This window comes from Microplitis demolitor, chromosome 3 (assembly GCF_026212275.2).
Source record: "Microplitis demolitor isolate Queensland-Clemson2020A chromosome 3, iyMicDemo2.1a, whole genome shotgun sequence".
NCBI lineage: Eukaryota > Metazoa > Arthropoda > Insecta > Hymenoptera > Braconidae > Microplitis > Microplitis demolitor.
In genome coordinates this window covers 20462719-20482614 of record NC_068547.1, presented here as the reverse complement: position 1 = coordinate 20482614, position 19896 = coordinate 20462719, and the positions used below count along the sequence as shown (strand labels likewise).

At 31.8% G+C, this 19896-nt stretch overlaps 1 protein-coding gene across 1 annotated transcript; it reads left to right on the top strand.

Annotated features, from left to right (window-relative positions):
* Positions 1-3187: 3187 nt before the first annotated feature.
* LOC103577523 (protein gooseberry-neuro) lies at positions 3188-18694 on the top strand. Its single transcript, XM_008558193.1, has 6 exons — positions 3188-3241; positions 4018-4331; positions 6909-7020; positions 16867-17060; positions 17894-18350; positions 18465-18694. The coding sequence occupies exons 1-6, from the start codon at positions 3190-3192 to the stop codon at positions 18692-18694; spliced, it is 1359 nt and encodes a 452-aa protein (XP_008556415.1). The 5' UTR covers positions 3188-3189.
* Positions 18695-19896: the final 1202 nt, after the last annotated feature.

Here is a 19896-nt window from a genome sequence, read left to right as displayed (position 1 = left end):
TCACAACCTCGACTCATCCCCCGCAAATTGAATGATTGTCTGGTTGCATACGCAAAATGGCCTGCACTAATACAATATAACTTATTCCTCGAACAAAAAAAATGTAATCTTTACGGCTTTAAATCTTGTTGCAGTGTCCTCACCTCATCTGAAGCAGTACAATATTTGCAGGCGCGCCCCGTCGCTTGACATTGTCCCCCTGAGATGTTCTCCACTGGATTCTAAGGATACTTGTCCTTTTCCACCCCAATAAGGCTCCCGTAGGGCCACAGTCTTGGTTAGAGCAACAAGTTTGTGTATCTCATCTCTCTTTTTGTCGCGCACATCCTGTTGATTTTCATCTGCACCAAGCAGAAGCAGTAGACCTCCCGCAGTCAGTGCATGCCAAAAAATTTTACCTTCTACTTCTTGCAAGACCTCCATAAGTCTGAGTGTGTGTGAGTTTTTTCTTCGTACTGTCTACTTTTTACATTGATCATGATGTTCTGAACTGTACTATACACTAAACGTTAAAGTGTGTGTCCATGCCTTAGCTGTGGAGTCGGTTTAGGTTCGGGATCGGGATTGTAACCTGCTACTGTTAACGTTCGCCAAAGATTTACAACAGCATCCTGGATGCTGATGATGGCACCAACACTCTGCTTTAACTTCATATTAGACCCTGTCATAAAATTTATTACGACCTATCATACATACATCATTATTTTACTTGACACAACTGAGAAGGTTGTAAATATTCTAAAATCTTCGAAAGCATCTACTAATATACCATGCAGTGGTATTTATTTCTTTTAAATTTTTTTCGAGAAAACTAATATTGCATCAATAGAAAATATGACTCTTGTTAACAGTGTCTACTAAAATTATATTAGGGACTTGAGTCAACTAGAACTGGAGACTAGAGACTGTGAACTAGACCTTTTTTCACATTTTATTATTATTATTTTTCTTTATCTTTTTCTTCTTATTCTTGTCCAAAGCCATTAGTAAGACCGTTGAGACTTTGAGACAGTTTAACGAAATGTTGTTATTGCGTAAGGGCAAGGTCAACGTTGGGTTTAGTTCACTTCCTGGTTTCTCTGAAGGCCATTCAGTGGAAAGGATTAACAAACTATATATACTTGTATATATATATTTTAAATATCCGTGACAATTCATCAACATTTTCTTTATAACTTGTCAATTTTGTTGTCATATTCAGAACAAAGGATACATTTCCAGCAATTTTAGTTTATGAATTCAAACAACCTATTTTCAACTCAAGAACCCAAAGCCTTTGTTTCATTTATTCTAAAGATCTTGACTATTCGATGCATTAAAAAAATTTATACTAAAAATGTGCATTGATATAAAATGTAAACACTCATAGTCTTTATGAGTCATAAAAATTTACAACAAACCCATCATAAGTTCATTATGATTTTATTTCCTGCCGATGGTCAGTCGTAAATTTTCGAGGTTGACGAGTGAAAATCTGTTACTGACAACGTTTTCTATTTTAGTCTACACAGACCTCGAAATATTTGGTCATACAGAATAAAATCTTGTAAATTTCCCGGGTAGAAAACTTTGATCTGTTTTGAATCAAATAGAAATTCAAGTTACTTCTATTCAATTTTACTTTTTTTTTGTATTTAATTACCATGTGAAATTTAATTGAGATTTCCATGTACTATTCCTTATCTAGACTATTTTCTCAAAATTTTGTCTTCTTTAGTTTTTATTCAGACCAAAATAACTTTGTCTATTTTTTTAGCCTGTTTTTGATTATCTTTAGATAAAAAACAGATTATAAATTTAAAGACAGATCAACTCGTTCAAGTACAGTCAAGTTAAACTAGAATCAGATCAAATTTTACAGCCCGGGATATATGGAGAAATTTTCGTTTGAAAATCTATGGTGTCATAGTAAAGCTGGTCCATGATGGTCACCTAGTGGAAATTGGATTAAATGCATTCAAAAAAATTTTGTGACAGTAGAGCACTACCTTTCCGCTTCGTGTTCGAGGTGTGCAATTACAATGCCCACAGTAAAATTTCAAACGATTATGTCACAAGTTATTGTAACCACTGTAAATTTTACTATGGTCATAGTAATTTTTCTGCTTACTTCAATTTCCGTCAGGTGGCCATTCTGGTCCGGCTTTTCTTACTAAAATTTTTTAATTTTTCCATCCATAATAAATTCCATAATCACTAAAAAAAATTATGAATAAAATAATGAAAAAGTACAAAGTAAATTTGCATAAAATTTTTACATGAATCCCACATGAATTTCTGTAAATCGCGTGACTATTTTCGGTATGTATGCAATAGTTAAAAATGGCATTACTGTACGACAGTAATACTATTGTATAAAAGTACTAGTAGAGTAGTAAAGAGCATAAAAGCACACGTTGAAGGCGTATCCATGTGTAAAGAACGCCCATTGTGGGGTTCTTACTTACCAACCACGTGGTTAGGGCGTAGCTATACCACAGTAAACTATACAACAGTGAACTAGTAATCGCGTGGAAGAAGAAAGACTTTACTCAGCAGCAACAGCACCAGAGAAACAGGGACCGCATTCAAACATAACACAATATCAGCAGTTCCCCTCTAGAGTGTTGAGAATCACGAGAAACCCCCCTCGAGCAACAGCTCTCTCTGTGTCCGTGCACGAGCTTGGTCTCCTGTCTAAGTATTCCGGTGTTAGGGCACACAAGACCAAGACGTTCGCGCCTACACACCACCAAATACTTATATTTTTCTGTGTTACCGACAAAAATCAGATTCCAAACTACCCCCGGATAATTTTTACGACAATTCAAAGAGTAGTGGAATCGCAATTTCATAAAATTTTTACTTCAACAGACTCGTTATTGCCTCGGTACCCTTATAAATTAACTATCTATTTTTTTTTCTCATATATAAATATAACTTAGCGAATTTATTTATTTATTTATCTGTAAAAATACCATTTTTTAGTCACTTTAAAATTTTTTACTCCAAAAAAAAGGAGCAGAAACATAAATGTATTTATTTTCAATGAATAATTTAAATTAAAAAACGCGGGAATTTAAATAAGTGTGAAATTGTTTAAAAGTGATTGTGATAGACGTTAGTGCAAATATTTATAAATAATAAAAATATATAAGAGTGATTATTGATAGTTAACAAACTCGAAAGAATACAGCAGCGAGCTAAATGATGGATATTACTGGCGGTATGAAACCACTGTTCGGAGGGTATCCATTTCAAGGTATATAATAAAATAATTAAAATATAAATAATAAATGATATTCAAAATTATAGCGAGAGCATGAAAAATATAATTTGACAGTATAAGGCATAAAATCATTACTAAATATCCGTGTCAATTGAATTGACTGTGATAAAGTATTAAATTCACGCCCGGGAGCTGAACGTGATGAATATTAGAGGAAGATATATCATCAAGTATCGGTCAGTTAGAATTCATCCTCATGTTTATATGTATATTGAGGACCTACTGGGTTATTTTCCTTAAAAATATCGATTACAGTAATTAAATAAACACTTTAGGATGCAAATATATAAATGCACTTGCAATTTTACATCTGGGTGTACCCGGTACGGGCGTATAGATAAAATTTCATGATGTGCTGGACACGATGACGGTTGGAGGTCTCATTATTTTCTGGTATAAAACGTAATCATAGTAATTATGTTTGACCGCACTCCAGTACAACGTGTACGGAAGGATATTTATGTTCATACACATATATTTATCTATGTATGTATTACATGATGATACCGGTGGCAGTGTCACGTAGAAAGGGTAGCTAATTCAACTAACCATCAGACTTTATACTCGTTAACCCTGGAAATTACTTAACACGCCCATTCATAAGCATAATTTCTCTAATTTTACGCTGTGTGTTTTTTAAATTTTTTATTTTTTTAAAATTAATTTATATAATACGGTGTTAATAAATATTTATAGATTTATACTTATTGATATCGAGGATTAATTTACTTATTTAATATTAAATTTAGGACAAGGAAGAATGAATCAATTGGGTGGAGTATTTATCAATGGTAGGCCGCTACCAAATCACATACGCCGACAAATTGTCGAAATGGCAGCAGCTGGTGTGAGGCCTTGTGTAATTTCCCGGCAACTTCGCGTATCCCATGGTTGTGTATCCAAGATACTCAACAGGTACCAGGAAACGGGATCCATTAGACCTGGAGTAATTGGCGGCAGTAAACCGCGAGTCGCTACTCCAGAAGTTGAAGCCAGAATTGAAGAAATCAGGCGACTGGACCCGACGATTATGACTTATCAAATACGAGAAAAACTTATCAAGGTAATTTATTTTCAGTTATTTTTATAAATTAATAATAATATATACACGTATGTATTTTTAAGAAAATAAAAATAATATTGCGTGATAAAATGAATGAATGAATAATAATATAAATGAAAAAATAAGATGTAATGAAGGTGTTGAGTCTGACTACAGGATAAATTTTCAATAATATCTTCCGGCTAGCGATTGACCCCGGCACGTTCAGTCTCTCATTCCGTCTTTTTTTTACTCACTCGCGTGCTCTTGCTCTCTTACTTATTTTTATATGCATGCATATATATGTATATATAGTATTTCAAGTGGATTCTCTGGTGCGAGTAGATGTATATAGACGGGCGGGCACTCTTATATATCTTTCACTGCGATCACACTCAATGGAGCTTTTTAATATTGCGCACAAGGCGGGCACCAAACTCATGTTAAGGTACACATATATATATATATATATATATATATATATATATATATATATATATATATATATAGGGGAGCCTGGGGCACGAAGGCCCCCCTGGGGCATAAAGGCCCTCTTCAAAAATTAGGTAAAATTTTTTTTTTTTATTTTCCGTCAAAGTATGACCTTCATAATGTTTTTAGTATATTTTAAGTCAATACGTGATATGAGGGGCAAAACGGACAACTCGAAAAAAAAATTATAAAGAAAAAATTATTTTTTTTTTATTTTCCGTCAAGTTAATTTTTTTGTGACAATTTTTTTTTTTTAATGGTCCATTTTACCTCATACATCACATACTGGCCTAAAACGTCATAAAAACATTATAAAGGTCATAACTTAACGGGAAATAAAAAAAAAATTTTTGTTGATAATTTTTTGGAGAGGAGGCCTTCGTGCCCCAGAAAAAAAACAAATTTTTTTTTCGATTTTTTGCAAAATTTCTACTTATTCTTTCGATATCGACGGAAAATAAATGAATTTTATGGTTAAAAGCCACAAAAAGAAAAAACCGGCTTAAGGGGGCCTTCGTGCCCCAGGCTCCCCTATATATATATATATATATATATATATATATATATATATATATGTATATATATAGTACACGTACGTTCAAATGCCCAGGGCAACTTGCGTGTCCTCTAATACACGATCCTGCCCGCCGCCTACACCCACTCGCCGATTCTCTTATTCGTGTATATGTACATCATCTTAAAACTCCGAGTATATATCTATATTCATTTCCCGTAAAAATTATTTCATTTTTTCAGTTCAATAAAAAAAAAATCATCAAATTTTTTTTAACTCCCATGAACTTTATTGACCAAATTATTTTCATTAACAGTGAAATGTTTTAATCACGAATTTTAATTAAAAAAAAAAAGTAATTAAGTCAAATAAAAAATATATTGTTTAGTTAAAAAAAAACATATAAATTTAAAAATATTATAATAACAATTTTGGAGTTGAATTAAAATTAAAGTGAAAAGTAAAGTTCGATCCGTTGATAAAGAGATAAATTGCAATGGGATAAAAAAAAATGTATACAGCCCAAACCGTTCACCGAAAAGACGTATACGCCGTTGCAAAAGATACAGGTATAGGTAGTATAAGTACATCAGGTATACATGTGTATTTATCATATGTGGAGGAAGAGGAGAAAAGAGAGGTATAAGCATCACATTAGAGTTGGATGGAAGAGTTTTTAAAAGGAGAGAGAAAAAGAGAGGAGAGGCAGCGACCGTGGTCGGCATTAATACGGCATTTAATGCTGTAAGGAGGCGTTCCTGGGGTCCGCGTAGTTCTCCCTGAGGCACTTATCTCCGTCTCTCTTGCCCTGTCATCGCCCTGGTACCAGCTAAGAGGATCCAGACCCAGACTCTGTACGTGAGTCTCTCTCATCGACACGCGGGATATATCGTTATTGTTTCTGAGATACCGCGATCGGAGATATGCGCGATGAGATAAACGATCGAATCTCTCCGATCTCGATATATCTATACCTCTACTCGATATATCTGCAGACTTTATCATTTTGTAATATTTTATTTTTCATTTTATTATTTTTTAACTTTTTTATTTTATTTATTCATTTTTTTTTTTATTATTTACTCCGTTTACTGTTCTTTTATTTCATTTATTCTCTAACTCGGTACTTGTAACTTGTTTATTACCTTCAAACCAGTCTATTGAAAACTCATTTAATGCAGCTGCGTGTTAATTTATTTTAATGTTTATATTTATTATTACAACCTATTTACGTTCATTTCCAGTTTAAAAAAAAATGTTTTAAATAAAATAAATACTTTTAATGACTCATAAAAATTTGCAAAAAAATTTTATAATTAAATACAGGTAGTGCATTAAAGGAATTATTTTTACGGGCTAATAAATGAAAAAAAAAAAAAAAAATTCCCACAGGATAAAAAGTGTTAAAAGAAAAATATTTTGTTGATTTAATATTATGAAGATGACTGTGTACTATATATATAATTTATTATAAAAGAGAAGGTATAGAGTATAAGAGAGAAAGAATAAGAGTGAGGAGTATAAAATGAGAAATAATGATTGTCGATTCATCAAACGATTTTTAACAAGCCGTGCCGACTTTATTTGTCCAGGAGGGCTTCTCCGATCCACCGAGTGTCAGTTCCATTAGTAGGCTGTTGCGCGGAGGCAGATCAGGCGACGACGGCAAGAAAGATTACACTATCGATGGCATACTGCGTGGCGGTAAGTATCTTTACTCAATCCTTTTTATTGTATATGTCCATCCAATACAATTTACCCACGATATATTTAAGGCAAATATATTTATGCACAAATTATTTTACAATTTGTACCTGCAATAAGGTAGAGGTACCATTTTGGCCAGTTTTCGACACTTGAAAAATTTGAATAAAACAATTTGTAAAAGACTCGATAACGTAATAATTTTTTAAAAATATGTTTGGAAATACTTCTATCCCACTATTAAAATAAAATTTTATTTTACACTTTTTCATTAAGTAAAATAAAGGATTAAATGTCAAAAAAAAAAGCAGTGGCCACAAATAGTACCTCTACTCTAACTACATGAAAAAAAAGTTTTCTTGAGTCAAGAGAATTTTTCGTGAAAATTCGTTTGGGTCAGAGGGAATTTTTTTTTTAACCCAAAAATTGAGGTTTTAAAAAAAATTTTTTCAAACAAGAATATATATATGTATATAAGATATATATATATATATATATATATATATATATATATATATATATATATATATATATATATATATCTTACTAATATGTCACCCATACCCACTATTATATATTATTTTTAAAAATATATATCATTAATTACCGGAAAAAAAATAAATATTGTGAGGAAAAATATTCAAAATGTTTATTTACTCCATTCATGCAGTTGCGTGGTCGTGTTTAGGGTTGACTTTGCGGCTACATATATACGTATATATATTTGAGAAAAAGAAAGAGAGAAAATAGTCGGCAAAAGACACGGCAAAATTTAATCTTCGGTGGGCGTGAGCTGGATTAGCCCGGTTGCCCACACGTCCGACAAACGGATTACAGGAGTGTCAATATCTTACAGGCTACGCATTATCCTTCTTTCTGTATCTCGAAAATATACAGCACTCTGTTATATATATACATATATTTTTTTTTTTATATTAACTTCTGTCCCTTAATTCAGAACAAACGAGCGCAATAAATTAATTTAGAAAAAGGCACTAATTAAAACTACATATATTTTTTTTTTCACAATTAAATACTACAACTTATCACAATAATTTATGTATATAAATATGTAGTTTATCTAACTCAAGATATCATAAAAATAAAAAAAATGAAATATATAAGTCGAAAGCTATATATCCAAGATTGAGAGACACTAAAGCCTGTGAAGTGGACAGTCGACAAGATCAAGGAATGTGTTTTTGGAAGTCATCAGAAGGTGTGGCGGAATCTTGTATAGAGCATATCGGATCTCACACACGATACGACGACGAGCGACGAGCTCAAGCTCGAGTCTCAGTCCGAGTAGACAAGAGTTGATGCTCATGAGAATAATAAATAAAAAAAATTATTATATATAAAAGATGAATAATAAAAGGGAAAAAAGAGTAATGAGAAGAAAGACCTATAGTCTGTGGATTGCATCGTGAATGTGAGGAAAGAGTCCGGTAACCTGAGTATCAACCGGGACTCGTCTCACACATGCACATCCAACATATACCTACACCGTGCAAGGGTGAGAGGGCCTCAGAGTCCCGCAGAGATCAAACAGGCCGCCTGCCACACGTCAGCAGTGGTGCTCATCATAAAAATTATTTTCAAATTTGCAAATTTTTTTCTCAAATACTTATGCACACTCACACACACACACACATACACCTTCACACACATTTACTTTTTCAATTCCACCGTATCGGTTTTTACTTCCATCCATTAGAGTCTCAAGTCTATTAATTAACATGAATATATATAATTAATAAAATTAATTAATGCACGGTTGTATTTTTTCGTAGTAAAAAAAAATGTATTGATGAGATGAAAACATGACAAGTATTTAGAACATTTCCGACCCTTTCTCAGATTAAACGATCCCATGAATTCCATCTATTTTTGTTGATAAAAAAAACCAAATGAAAAGGGGATAGATAGATATGATGATATCTATAAGGTATCGGCGTAAATGATGAAGGCGAGCACCTCTGAGAGAGAAAAAAAGAGAGAGGAGAGAGAGAACGGGTTGATGCTGGTGTTGGTCTTGTGTCGAGTAAAGGAGAAGGAAAAAATGATGTTTATATGTGTACATATGTTCTACACAGAGCGCTAGGTGGTATAGGTGTCGGCGGCGGTCGAGCTCTCGAGCAGGAATGACACGTAGCCACAGGCTTTCTTATTCTTTCTTATTCCGTTCCTTTGGACTCAGCCGCCGACCAAGGATTAGCCTAATGGGTCCTGCCCACCCCCCTTTACTTCGCCCACCCTACTTTCTCAATCCCTTATACACTACATACCTTCACTTATATATATTATATATATTATACATATACACACTCATACTCATATACTACTACAGTACTCTCACGCGGCGACGAGGCTTTCGGATTGCGTTTTATAATATGTATATCCAGCTTGGACTCCCTCATCCACGTCCAAGATTTCTCCGCCTGTGATACATATATGTGACGTGTGAGAATCGTCAGACACATCGGCGCTGCGCCGGGAAAATTATTAGCTCGTGAAATTTTACTGATCGAGTGATACCCAGATTTATTTATGACATTCATTTTATCAATAAACGTGATAAGGTAAATAAATAATAGGGTTGACATAATTGTAGAGCAAAAAAATCAAGTTACATATGTAATTAGCAAGAGTTTGATAAGACGGTTTTACTTATCAATTAGTATAACGCCTCGAATTCATTACGCGGTCACGTAACGTCTGGAGTAATTTGATTTCAGTTTATAAAAAAAATTTTTTTTTAATTTTGTGTTAAGTAATAGAAGAATATAGATGATAAATACGGCGATGAATTAAGATCTAATGACTTGTGAAAAAAAATTAGAGACCACCCAGTTCAGATATATAATATTAGAATTTGAATGATGACTTTTTATTAAATATAAAACCCAAGTACTTGGTATACATCCTGCCCCTTGGCTATTATTATACCAAAGCTTGAGCTACGAGTGAGAATCCTTATTATTATTGTATAGATTATACCCAAAGTTGACTTTTGACACGTAAAATTTATAGATTTTTGAGTTATTTGCTGGTAGCAATCAATGGGTGAGAGAATAATGAAAAAGAAACTAATGTCTGGTTCACACCGGGCGTTGACAGGAACTCACCAGCGAAAACGGAGCATAAAAACCTCGGCAAGTTTTCCCATTGTTGTGACCGGCTAGAGAAGTTTCCGTAGCATTTTGTTAGCATTTAAGAGACCTCACACACGGACCCCCAGCTACTCTAGATCCTCTAGTTTACTCCACACAACACAACATAGGCTCGTCTGGTATATAGTACAACACTTGTATAATACACAGCACACAACATACAGGAACTTGACTTGACTCTATACTTATAGTAGTTAACTTAACTTTGGGTGAAACTGGTGAGAGTGAAAGAGAAAAAGAAATGAAGGAGCCGAGCGGCTCCATTTATAACTCAGCGGCACCTTTTCCATGCGTTTGACTCAAAAGCGCGATTCGACACGCGGAAAGGCGCAAAGGGAGGAGAAGTTTCTCATTCAACAACTATACCTATATGTATATAATAGATTTACTTTGCTCGGGATGGGACATAGGACCGTACTAGACCGGACTAGAGTCTAGAGTTTAGCTACTTGCTCTATACTCTATACCCTCCCATACCCAATATCCAAACCAACAAACTACTTGGGTGACAATCCAGTTTTCCGTAATTCGGGAGGTAGAGGACCACACTCACGCTACTTATAACTGGTAGCGATACACCAGTTCTAAGTGAGACGTAGTAATATATATCATATATATATACATATTTTTTAAACCAACCAACGTGCTGAGATTTTTAAATGTGTGATGGTTTTGTTCTTGTAATGGCCAACGAAAACACATTTTTTAAAAATCATTTCACAGTTTTCAGAGAATAGAAATAAATTTTTTTTTTTATTTTAAACAGATGGTTTATTTTATTTTTCTTTGAAAAATTTTATTTTTATTTATTAATTGACTAATTTTTCGACATCTAAGTCTTCATGTTAACGACTGACTATTATGAACTTGATTTGTAATAAAAAAAAATTGATATTCATTTTGAAATTTAAATTGAAAGTCATGATTACCAGCGATCCTTTTGAAGTAAATTTTTATTGTCGAGAAATATTTACATATTGAATTTAAATTGATTACACGGTATTTAAACGCAACTTAACGTCGACACTTTGATCATCGAATTGAGTCAATTGAAATGAATAAATAAATAAAAATAAAAAGTTGTGTTATAATAAAATAATAAATGTTTTGTTTGAGAGAATTTAATGCGAGTGAATAAAGATGTTGAGATATATTAGTACGAAAAAAATTAAAAGATAAAATAAAATTACAAATGATATAATGGGGAGGTGAGAAATATAATCTATAAAGCATTTCATCGAGTTCCGCCCCTGGGTGAAAAGAAAAAGCCAGAGGGACGTTTAAGAGTCAAGAGTTGTTCTCTCATTACAACTCCAACATATGGCCTTTAAACGATCACACCCTCAACTTTATTTTTTATATTTTTATTTTTATTATTTTTTTTTTTTATCTTTCATTCTCTCGATATTTTTTTTATTACTTTTTCTTCTTATGAAGTGGATGAAGAATCTTTTTCTCCAAAGGGTCGAGTGTCAGTGCCTTAAAACGTTTTTTTATTTTTTATTTATTTATTTTTTAATTTACATCCTCGTCCTTTTAAATCTTTACCATTAAATTAATATTCAATAATTAACTAAAAAAATATTTTTAATCTTCATGGGAAACTCAGTAATAAAATCTGACACTTACACGTCACTTTACAATGGATTAACATAAATTTAAAAGTTAGAAAAAAATATAGACACATATAAGTATTAAAGGAAAAAAAAAAAATCGTCATTTTTATTAATAATAAAAATAAAAAAACCGATGAAAAATTCGTAGGTTTAAATAAAAATAGCGTTTTTGAATTTAAACATTGATGATCTTTTTTAAAAACACAATGACACCAACAACAACAAGAACTAGGTACAACAAAATACAGCAGGTTGTGTAATATATTATATTTTTTATTTTTCTGATGAAGGGGCGTCATAGCGTAAAGCCGTCGGTACCTTTGATACTCGGTATGGTTACATCTACTGGACGACAATCTTAAGAATAGAAAGAATAGCTCGTGAGACAAGTTGCATCTTTCCAATAATACCCGGCGGCTCTTTTAAATTCTTGTCACCTCTCATGGACACATTTTTTATTTTTTTATCTTCTCTTTGACTGCTCTCTTTTATTTATATGCTATATTGTGCCTCATCCTTAACCCATGCGTACCACATAACATACAAACCTGTATACTTGTTACTCTGGCTTTGATAGACAAAAAAACCGACCCGACAAATCTATGTTTGGCAATATTCTACAATACGCCCGAACAATACAATAACCTAAATATAAACAAATTTTTATGTATTTTTTCAGACAGTGCCCCCCCCTCACTTTTAATAACTTTTAAATTACTTTCAACTGTCATAAGTTTATCAAAATTTTATCAATTAATTAATAAAAAATTACTTACAGTTGTCATCAATTAGGAGTTAAACGAAATTTGTTTAATAAATTTCAGTAAAATTTTCATGTTAAATTTCAAATTTTTAAAGCTAAAATTTATTAAACAAATTTCTTTTAACTCCTAATTGATGAAATTGCAACTACATCGTCCTTTTTTAATTAATGCTCTAATTATTTTAAATTAATTGATAAAATTTTGACAGTTTGACGCTTTTGACAATTGAAATTTTAAAAAGTGGGGGTACTGTCTGAAAAAGCCCATAAATTTAATTTACTTTTACAGTGTGAAAAATTGACGAGTAAGTTCGGAGTAAATGCGGGCCGAATGTAAAGCAGATAACTATTTATTTAATCCCTTCGGAGTGAAATTCACTCCAAAGAGAAGTTTGCAAGTTTAAATAAAATCTAGATCACTCCGTTGAAAAAACAAAGTTCTTATTTATTCCCTGTGTGATCTTCTTTAAACTCCGAGTGATGGAGTGAATTTGGATTTAAATAAAATCCGTTATTACTCCCAATTTTTTACAGTGCACCTTCAAATTTATAATTAAAATAAATACATAATTAATAAGACTCAAAAGCAATATATAAATAGTATTTAAACCTTTTATGGATAAAAAAAATATTTTCTTATTAAAAATAATCGGATATGATTAAACGCCCTCAATCTATTTTCTCTTAACAATAGACTCACATATGAGATATTTGTCTAGCAAAGTGACAATAAAGAAAATAAAAATACACTGACAACACGTAGGAATAATAATAATAATAATAACAATAATAAATAGTAAAGCAAAGAGACTAATATATATAATAATCATTATAATAATAATAATAATAATGAAAGATACATTTCCCTCGCGGGCTCTTGTGTCCCATTGTAATTTATTCTCTCCCACTCGACTACTTTACTTGACTTAACTTGTATACACATAACGTGTCGTTGGTAATAAAACCAAAGGTGTAGTATGTAAACTGTATACAGTAAGACGACCCGATTCCGATGTAGTGTGACTTTTTGACAAATGTGACGTGTTCCGAAGCAATAGCCAGCCCGCAAACACTTCAAAGGATGCCGCTGGGAATATTCCTGTACTTAAATTTTTTTTTAACTTGTTCGTCTACACCTACAACTTCTCTTCGTCCTTCTTCTTCTCATCCAGATATGCCTTGTTCATCTCCTTCTCTTACTTTTTAATCTTATTCATCCTCGATATTTCTCCTTCACTCATCATGTCTCATGTCTATTTTCAATTTCCTTTTTACTTATATTCAATAAATATAATAACACAAACCACAGGTTGTGCATTGTCATTGCAAACCCCCGCGTACATCAAAAGCGGTGTCTCTTTTTTATATTTTCCCCAAACCTCATCCTCTTTTCATTTCCATTTTATTATTTTCTCTCCTCTTTTTATTTTTCTCCACAAATAGTTACATTTATATATTTGAAAGCTAATACTATTAGACTACAGACTACAGACTAGTCACTAGTATAATATAGGTGCACTATTTATCCTGTCGGTATTATATTCAAATATATATAACATTACAGGTCGTACTGTGAGCGACGAAAACTCCTAAGACACCGATCCCATTTATCTCCGTAGGATTCCTTTGATACTTTACCGGTCAGTGTCCAAACATTCAAGACTTCCCGTGAACACTAAAAATCCAATGCAGTATTTGTATATAATATAATACCTTACAATATATTGCATTATATAGTACACAACAATATTGAGAGTTAACTTCTAAATGTCGATCACAACCACTAGAATATTGTTCTCCCGCCTACAATCCAACAATACTGATATATATATATATATACATTATAAAATAAAAGATTGAAGGAAATTTATTAGCTCACCAATTTATACTAGAAAAAATCAGATTTCCAAATTAGTTTTAATTACTATGTGAAAAGTACACGGAGAAAAATGGACTTAGAAATTTACGAATTTTTATTATGTTGACCAAACTTCAAACAGGAAGTTGAGTCACAAAAAAAAATTATGCAGTACTGTAATTTAATTTATTGACTTTTTTTTGGTTTCTCGCGCAATTTAATTATCATATTTAATTATTGACAATTCAAATATATTCAAAACTTTGAATAAATCAATTATATGAATGAAATTTAAAAATCAGGAAAAAATATGAAAATCTTTATCGGATAATCGGGAAGGAAAATATCAGGGAATTTTGAAATAATTTTTTTGTGGCCACTTTGAATTATCGTGACCCTCTAAAATTTTTTTATTCTCTCCTGTAATTCCTATTTTATAAAAATAATTTTCATTGCAATTTATCAATAAGTTTTAAATAAAATATTTTTTGCAGTGCAGCACAATAATTTTTTTTGCCACTCAACTTTCTATTTCGAGTTTGGTCGATAGCATAACAAAAATTCATACATTTTTTATCTCAAATTTTCTCTGTGTGGATCCGATAGCTTTTACTTTCGTAAACTTTTGTCAAAAGCAAAAGCTATCAAATCCCATTAGTATTTTCAGGTAATTCTCATATAGTTTTGTTTATATTTTTTCCGTCGATTTATTAATTTTTCAAGTCGATTTAAAAAAAAATATCCAATGATTTAATAGAAAATTTTGTTACAATAATTTGAAAATTACAATTTATTAATTTTTGCTTTTTCGGTGAGCAGAAAAAATATTTTTACTTTTGTGTTATAAAACGGTATTATGATGTTTATTTATACACCATGGAAATTATTCCAGCGTTAGATTTTATCCTAGAATAATAAACAACTATGATGATGATGATGATGATGATGATGATAATAATAGTAAGAATGAAAATGTATTTAAAGAAGAGATGAACGTCAAAATAAAATGTTAAGTTCGATTGACAGGGCGTAAGATTCAAGTGTTTGTCCATTTAGAATATCATAACAAACTTGCGATCAAGACTATAGTCCGAGGGCTTGAGATAGAGATACACTAGACTAAACTACACTTAAAACTCTCAACGAGATCACATTTGTAAAGAAATAAAATCCCACAAACTATTCTCAATTGACCGAAGAAGACGAGACTTGAAGCGATTGTATCACGCGCCATCAACCATGAGATTTAATTCCCGTATGGATATATAAGCGACAAGAAAGAGCATCGCACGAGGCTATATATCTATATATGTATTATACTAAAACTGGCTATCGAGATTAGGTCCAAAATAGTCATATTCATACACAGCCATAATGAACAATACGGAATAAAATGAAGAAAAAAAATAAATAAGTAAATATACTACAATAGAAATTCGACGTCGAGTAAAGTCGACTTAAATGTTTGTAGATTGATACTTCTTTATTTGTATTTTCTTTGCTTGCTAAATTTCAATGCAATTTGGAAAATATAAAATAACATTTAGTGAACTTCTATTCGTTCTTCTGGCTTTGAATCTTGTAAACACACAGAAAAGACCAGGAAACAAGGAGACCATTTTTTTTTTTAGTTTTCAGTTTTATTTTTATTTCGCGCTTTTTTCATAAATTATAATTACGTAACTCAATTATCAAGTTTTCTTTTTGAAAAACAAACTTTTATTTTAATAAAAAATTTGGAGTGACTATTTTACGTCATCAAATTTTTATAATTGAAAATTTTAATTTTTTTTCTCATTTAAATGGTGGTTCATTTTACCCTAGCTTCCCTTATATTTACTAAATAATATTTTTAGCAGTACTTAAGTGGAAAAGAAAATTTTTAATTTTCTAATGCAGGTAAATGACAAAAAAAAAGTCAGCATAAAAAAAATAAAGTAAAGATAAAACTCGAGTAATATAATTATTAAAAATATAAATGCTTGTATATATGTGTATTTTAAACTGACAAAATGGCCGTTTATTCATGTATGTATGTATGTATGTATAAATATAAATAACAAATACAAGATGAGAGAAGTCTTTTTACGAGTAACATTTTATGAATGCCTAAAAGAGCGTGACGCATATATGCTCGGAGCATTTCGTCATGAATGCATAAATGCGCGACGTATTAAAAACCATAAGCTCATAAGGACTCGTTCATTTTGCGATAAACTACAGTCATTTATGAATAATTAAAAAAATATATAAATTAAACAAAACAAACAAAAGGAATCCGATAAAAAATATAATTATTTTTTTACTACAAAAACATTCATATATAGATAAATATAATAAATAAAAACAATAACGGGTAATTGTATAAGTAGACAATAAACTAATGAAGTAATAAGGGAGTGATGTAATAACGTTGATTTATTTAAAATGTTTTAGGTCGGTGCGATGATTCAGAGACTGAGAGTGAACCTGGTATCCCATTAAAACGTAAGCAGCGTCGTAGTAGAACGACATTTACTACTGCGCAATTGGAACAATTAGAAATTTCATTTCAACGTGCACAATATCCTGATGTTTATGCTAGAGAAGAATTAGCTCAACGCACTGGTTTAACTGAAGCACGAATACAGGTAAATTATTTTTCACTACACCTGCACGAAAATTCAAATTCCTGCCCAGTTTAGAGGGAAAAAAGTCGTTTTTTTGGTCGCTTTCTTTGGAAAATATTTTTTTTCGCGCGTACACAAACGTAGATGCGCACTGTTTCTGCGCATACTTTATTTAAGGTCCAGTATTTATATAAAAACTAACATTTTTTATATGATAGTTCATTAGTGTTACCATAGTTGAAAGATCAAAAATTATATATTCTGGTTCTCTATATATTTTCTATGGATTTTCTTACACGGTGAGTTCTGGCTTTCTATACATTTTTTACGGATTTTCTTACACGGTGACAAGTTCTGGTTTTCTATATATTTTCTTAGACGGTGACAAATCCTGATTTTCTATAGATTTTCTTAAACAGCAATCTTGATCAAAACTACTGCCTCGATGGATAGAAGAATTCCAGCACATTAATGTGCAGTGAAAAACAATACTATTTTCAAAAGGCCTAAAATTTGTTTTCTTCATAAATTTTAATTTACTTCAGAAAAATTACTCTAAAATCCTATTTATTGTAAAAAAAAGTAATAAGTGGAGTTCTACTTAAAGCTGAAAAAAAATATTTTGATTGAAATGATGCATATTTTAGATCTAATCATCTATATCTAGACATAATTGTGAACATATCATCAAATTACACACACAAGAAAACACACATAAAGTAAACATACACCCGAAGTATTTAAAAACAAGAATAGAGCACACTTATGACACTTAATATTTATAAGCCTGCGTCATAACACTAGGTGTTCGAAGCTAAAGCAAACATTGTATAGGTATTAATATAATATTACAGGTATGGTTCAGTAACCGCAGAGCACGGCTTCGCAAACATACCGGCAGTATTATGCCTTCGATACCAAGCTTACCATTGACAGCGTGTCAATACCCAGGTTCACATGAATTAGGACAATTGTCACAAGTGCCACAGATGGCCGTTGGAATGCCTGCGAGTCAGGTCCCGACGAGTCTACACCAAGCGTCTCCAGGGGCGTTGCATCAAATGACACCACCGACAAGTGTCCACGACATGACACCCAGTACACTGAGCAGTCATATGTCTAGCACGATGGCTCAAGTGCCCACGACGACTATGAGCTCTGGATTACATTCACACTCTGTCGCAATACCTGGTTCACTTAGCAGTCTATCGGGTCACGGAAATAATGTAATGCAAATTGGCCAGGTGCCGACAATTCAACCGCCTACTGCTCATGCTGCACCGACCTCTTTAAGTCATACCCATAACTCTGGTTAGTTTAACAATTATTCTCTTGATGGTCCTAGTAACTGATGATCTATCCATCAGTTGTTGGATTTCTATACAAATATAAAAGAATCTGAATGTCTAAATATATTTAAATTAGGTAATGCAGACTGGTCTCGAGCACAGCTCGGGTGGGGACAGTTCAACCACTTCCAGAGCAACGACTACACATCCAGTCACTCCAGTCATCATCCTTCCAGTCATACAAGTCTTGGTAGTCAAGTGTCCAGTGGTACTAATCCTACAGCTGAATGGGGATACGATCAGGGTTATGATTATGCACAGCATGCACAGCTTAATTATCACCGCAGTGTCGGTGGAATTTTTTAGTCATTTTTTCATGTCTATACATTTATATATATATATATATATATATATATATATATATATATATAAATATATGTATAAAATTTTTTTATGTTTATTAATTTAAAATGTACAGAGCAAATTATTAAATGTTAAGTGTACATAAGATATAAATATATATAGAACGTACTGAAATTATTATTTTTATGTTTAATTTTTATTTAATATTATCCTTACCCTTAAACAATCAGAAATTTATTTATTAAAAAAAATATCTGCTCAAAAAACTTGACACAAACGGCGGCAAAAATAAATTGCAGATAATTCATCTGAACGACTTGTCAATTGACATGACTTTTTTAAGACAAAAACAAGAACAAATCTTCCATGACTCCTAAGTCCAAAATCTTAACGTCATATTTATATAAAATTAATTTGGCATTAGTCTGGTTTCCGTTCGTTTATTGCGACTTCTTCAATACTACTTGGAAGTATATTTATTGAGTGTCACATGAATTGTAGTTTATCTATATTCTCGTAAAAAATATCAGTGCTAACTATTATATCATTAAACATGATGACGTATGTCTCCAAAAAATTTAGTAGACGATGGAGTTCATACGGTCGAATTGCTTAAGGTCTCAACAAAGGGACGGAACGTCAAATTTATGGTCAAAATTGAACTCTTTTAAGTTTTAATTTACTGTCCACCTTCCCGTCCAAAAATCCTAAACTATCACTGCAAAAAACTTGGCTTTGAGACAAAATAAAATTTATCTTGTCATTTTTCGTAAAAGACATCATAAAGTCTCTGTACTACTTGTGTAATCACGAGTTTTACTTTAAAACCTCAATCGTTTCAAGTGGAACATTAAAAAATAATAATTTATCAAGTTGTCTAAGCTTGAATGATAATCTTGACCCTATTTTAGGAATAAACGCGTTACGTATTTGAATTTATAATTACATGAGATTGTACACGAGATACTGTAACGTCATAGAAATTGTAATTGGGTTAATACTCTTTTATCTTCAGAAAAATCAATTATATAAATGTTAATTTATATAATACCTAAGCTCCATGTTTATCAATGCATAAATATTTAAATAACTTTTTTATTTAAAATCGTGATAAGTGATAAGGAATTTTTCTGCAAAAATTTTCACTATATAAAGTCCGAAAGATGTTTAGTGGATATCAGAAGAATTTAAATAAATAACAAGAC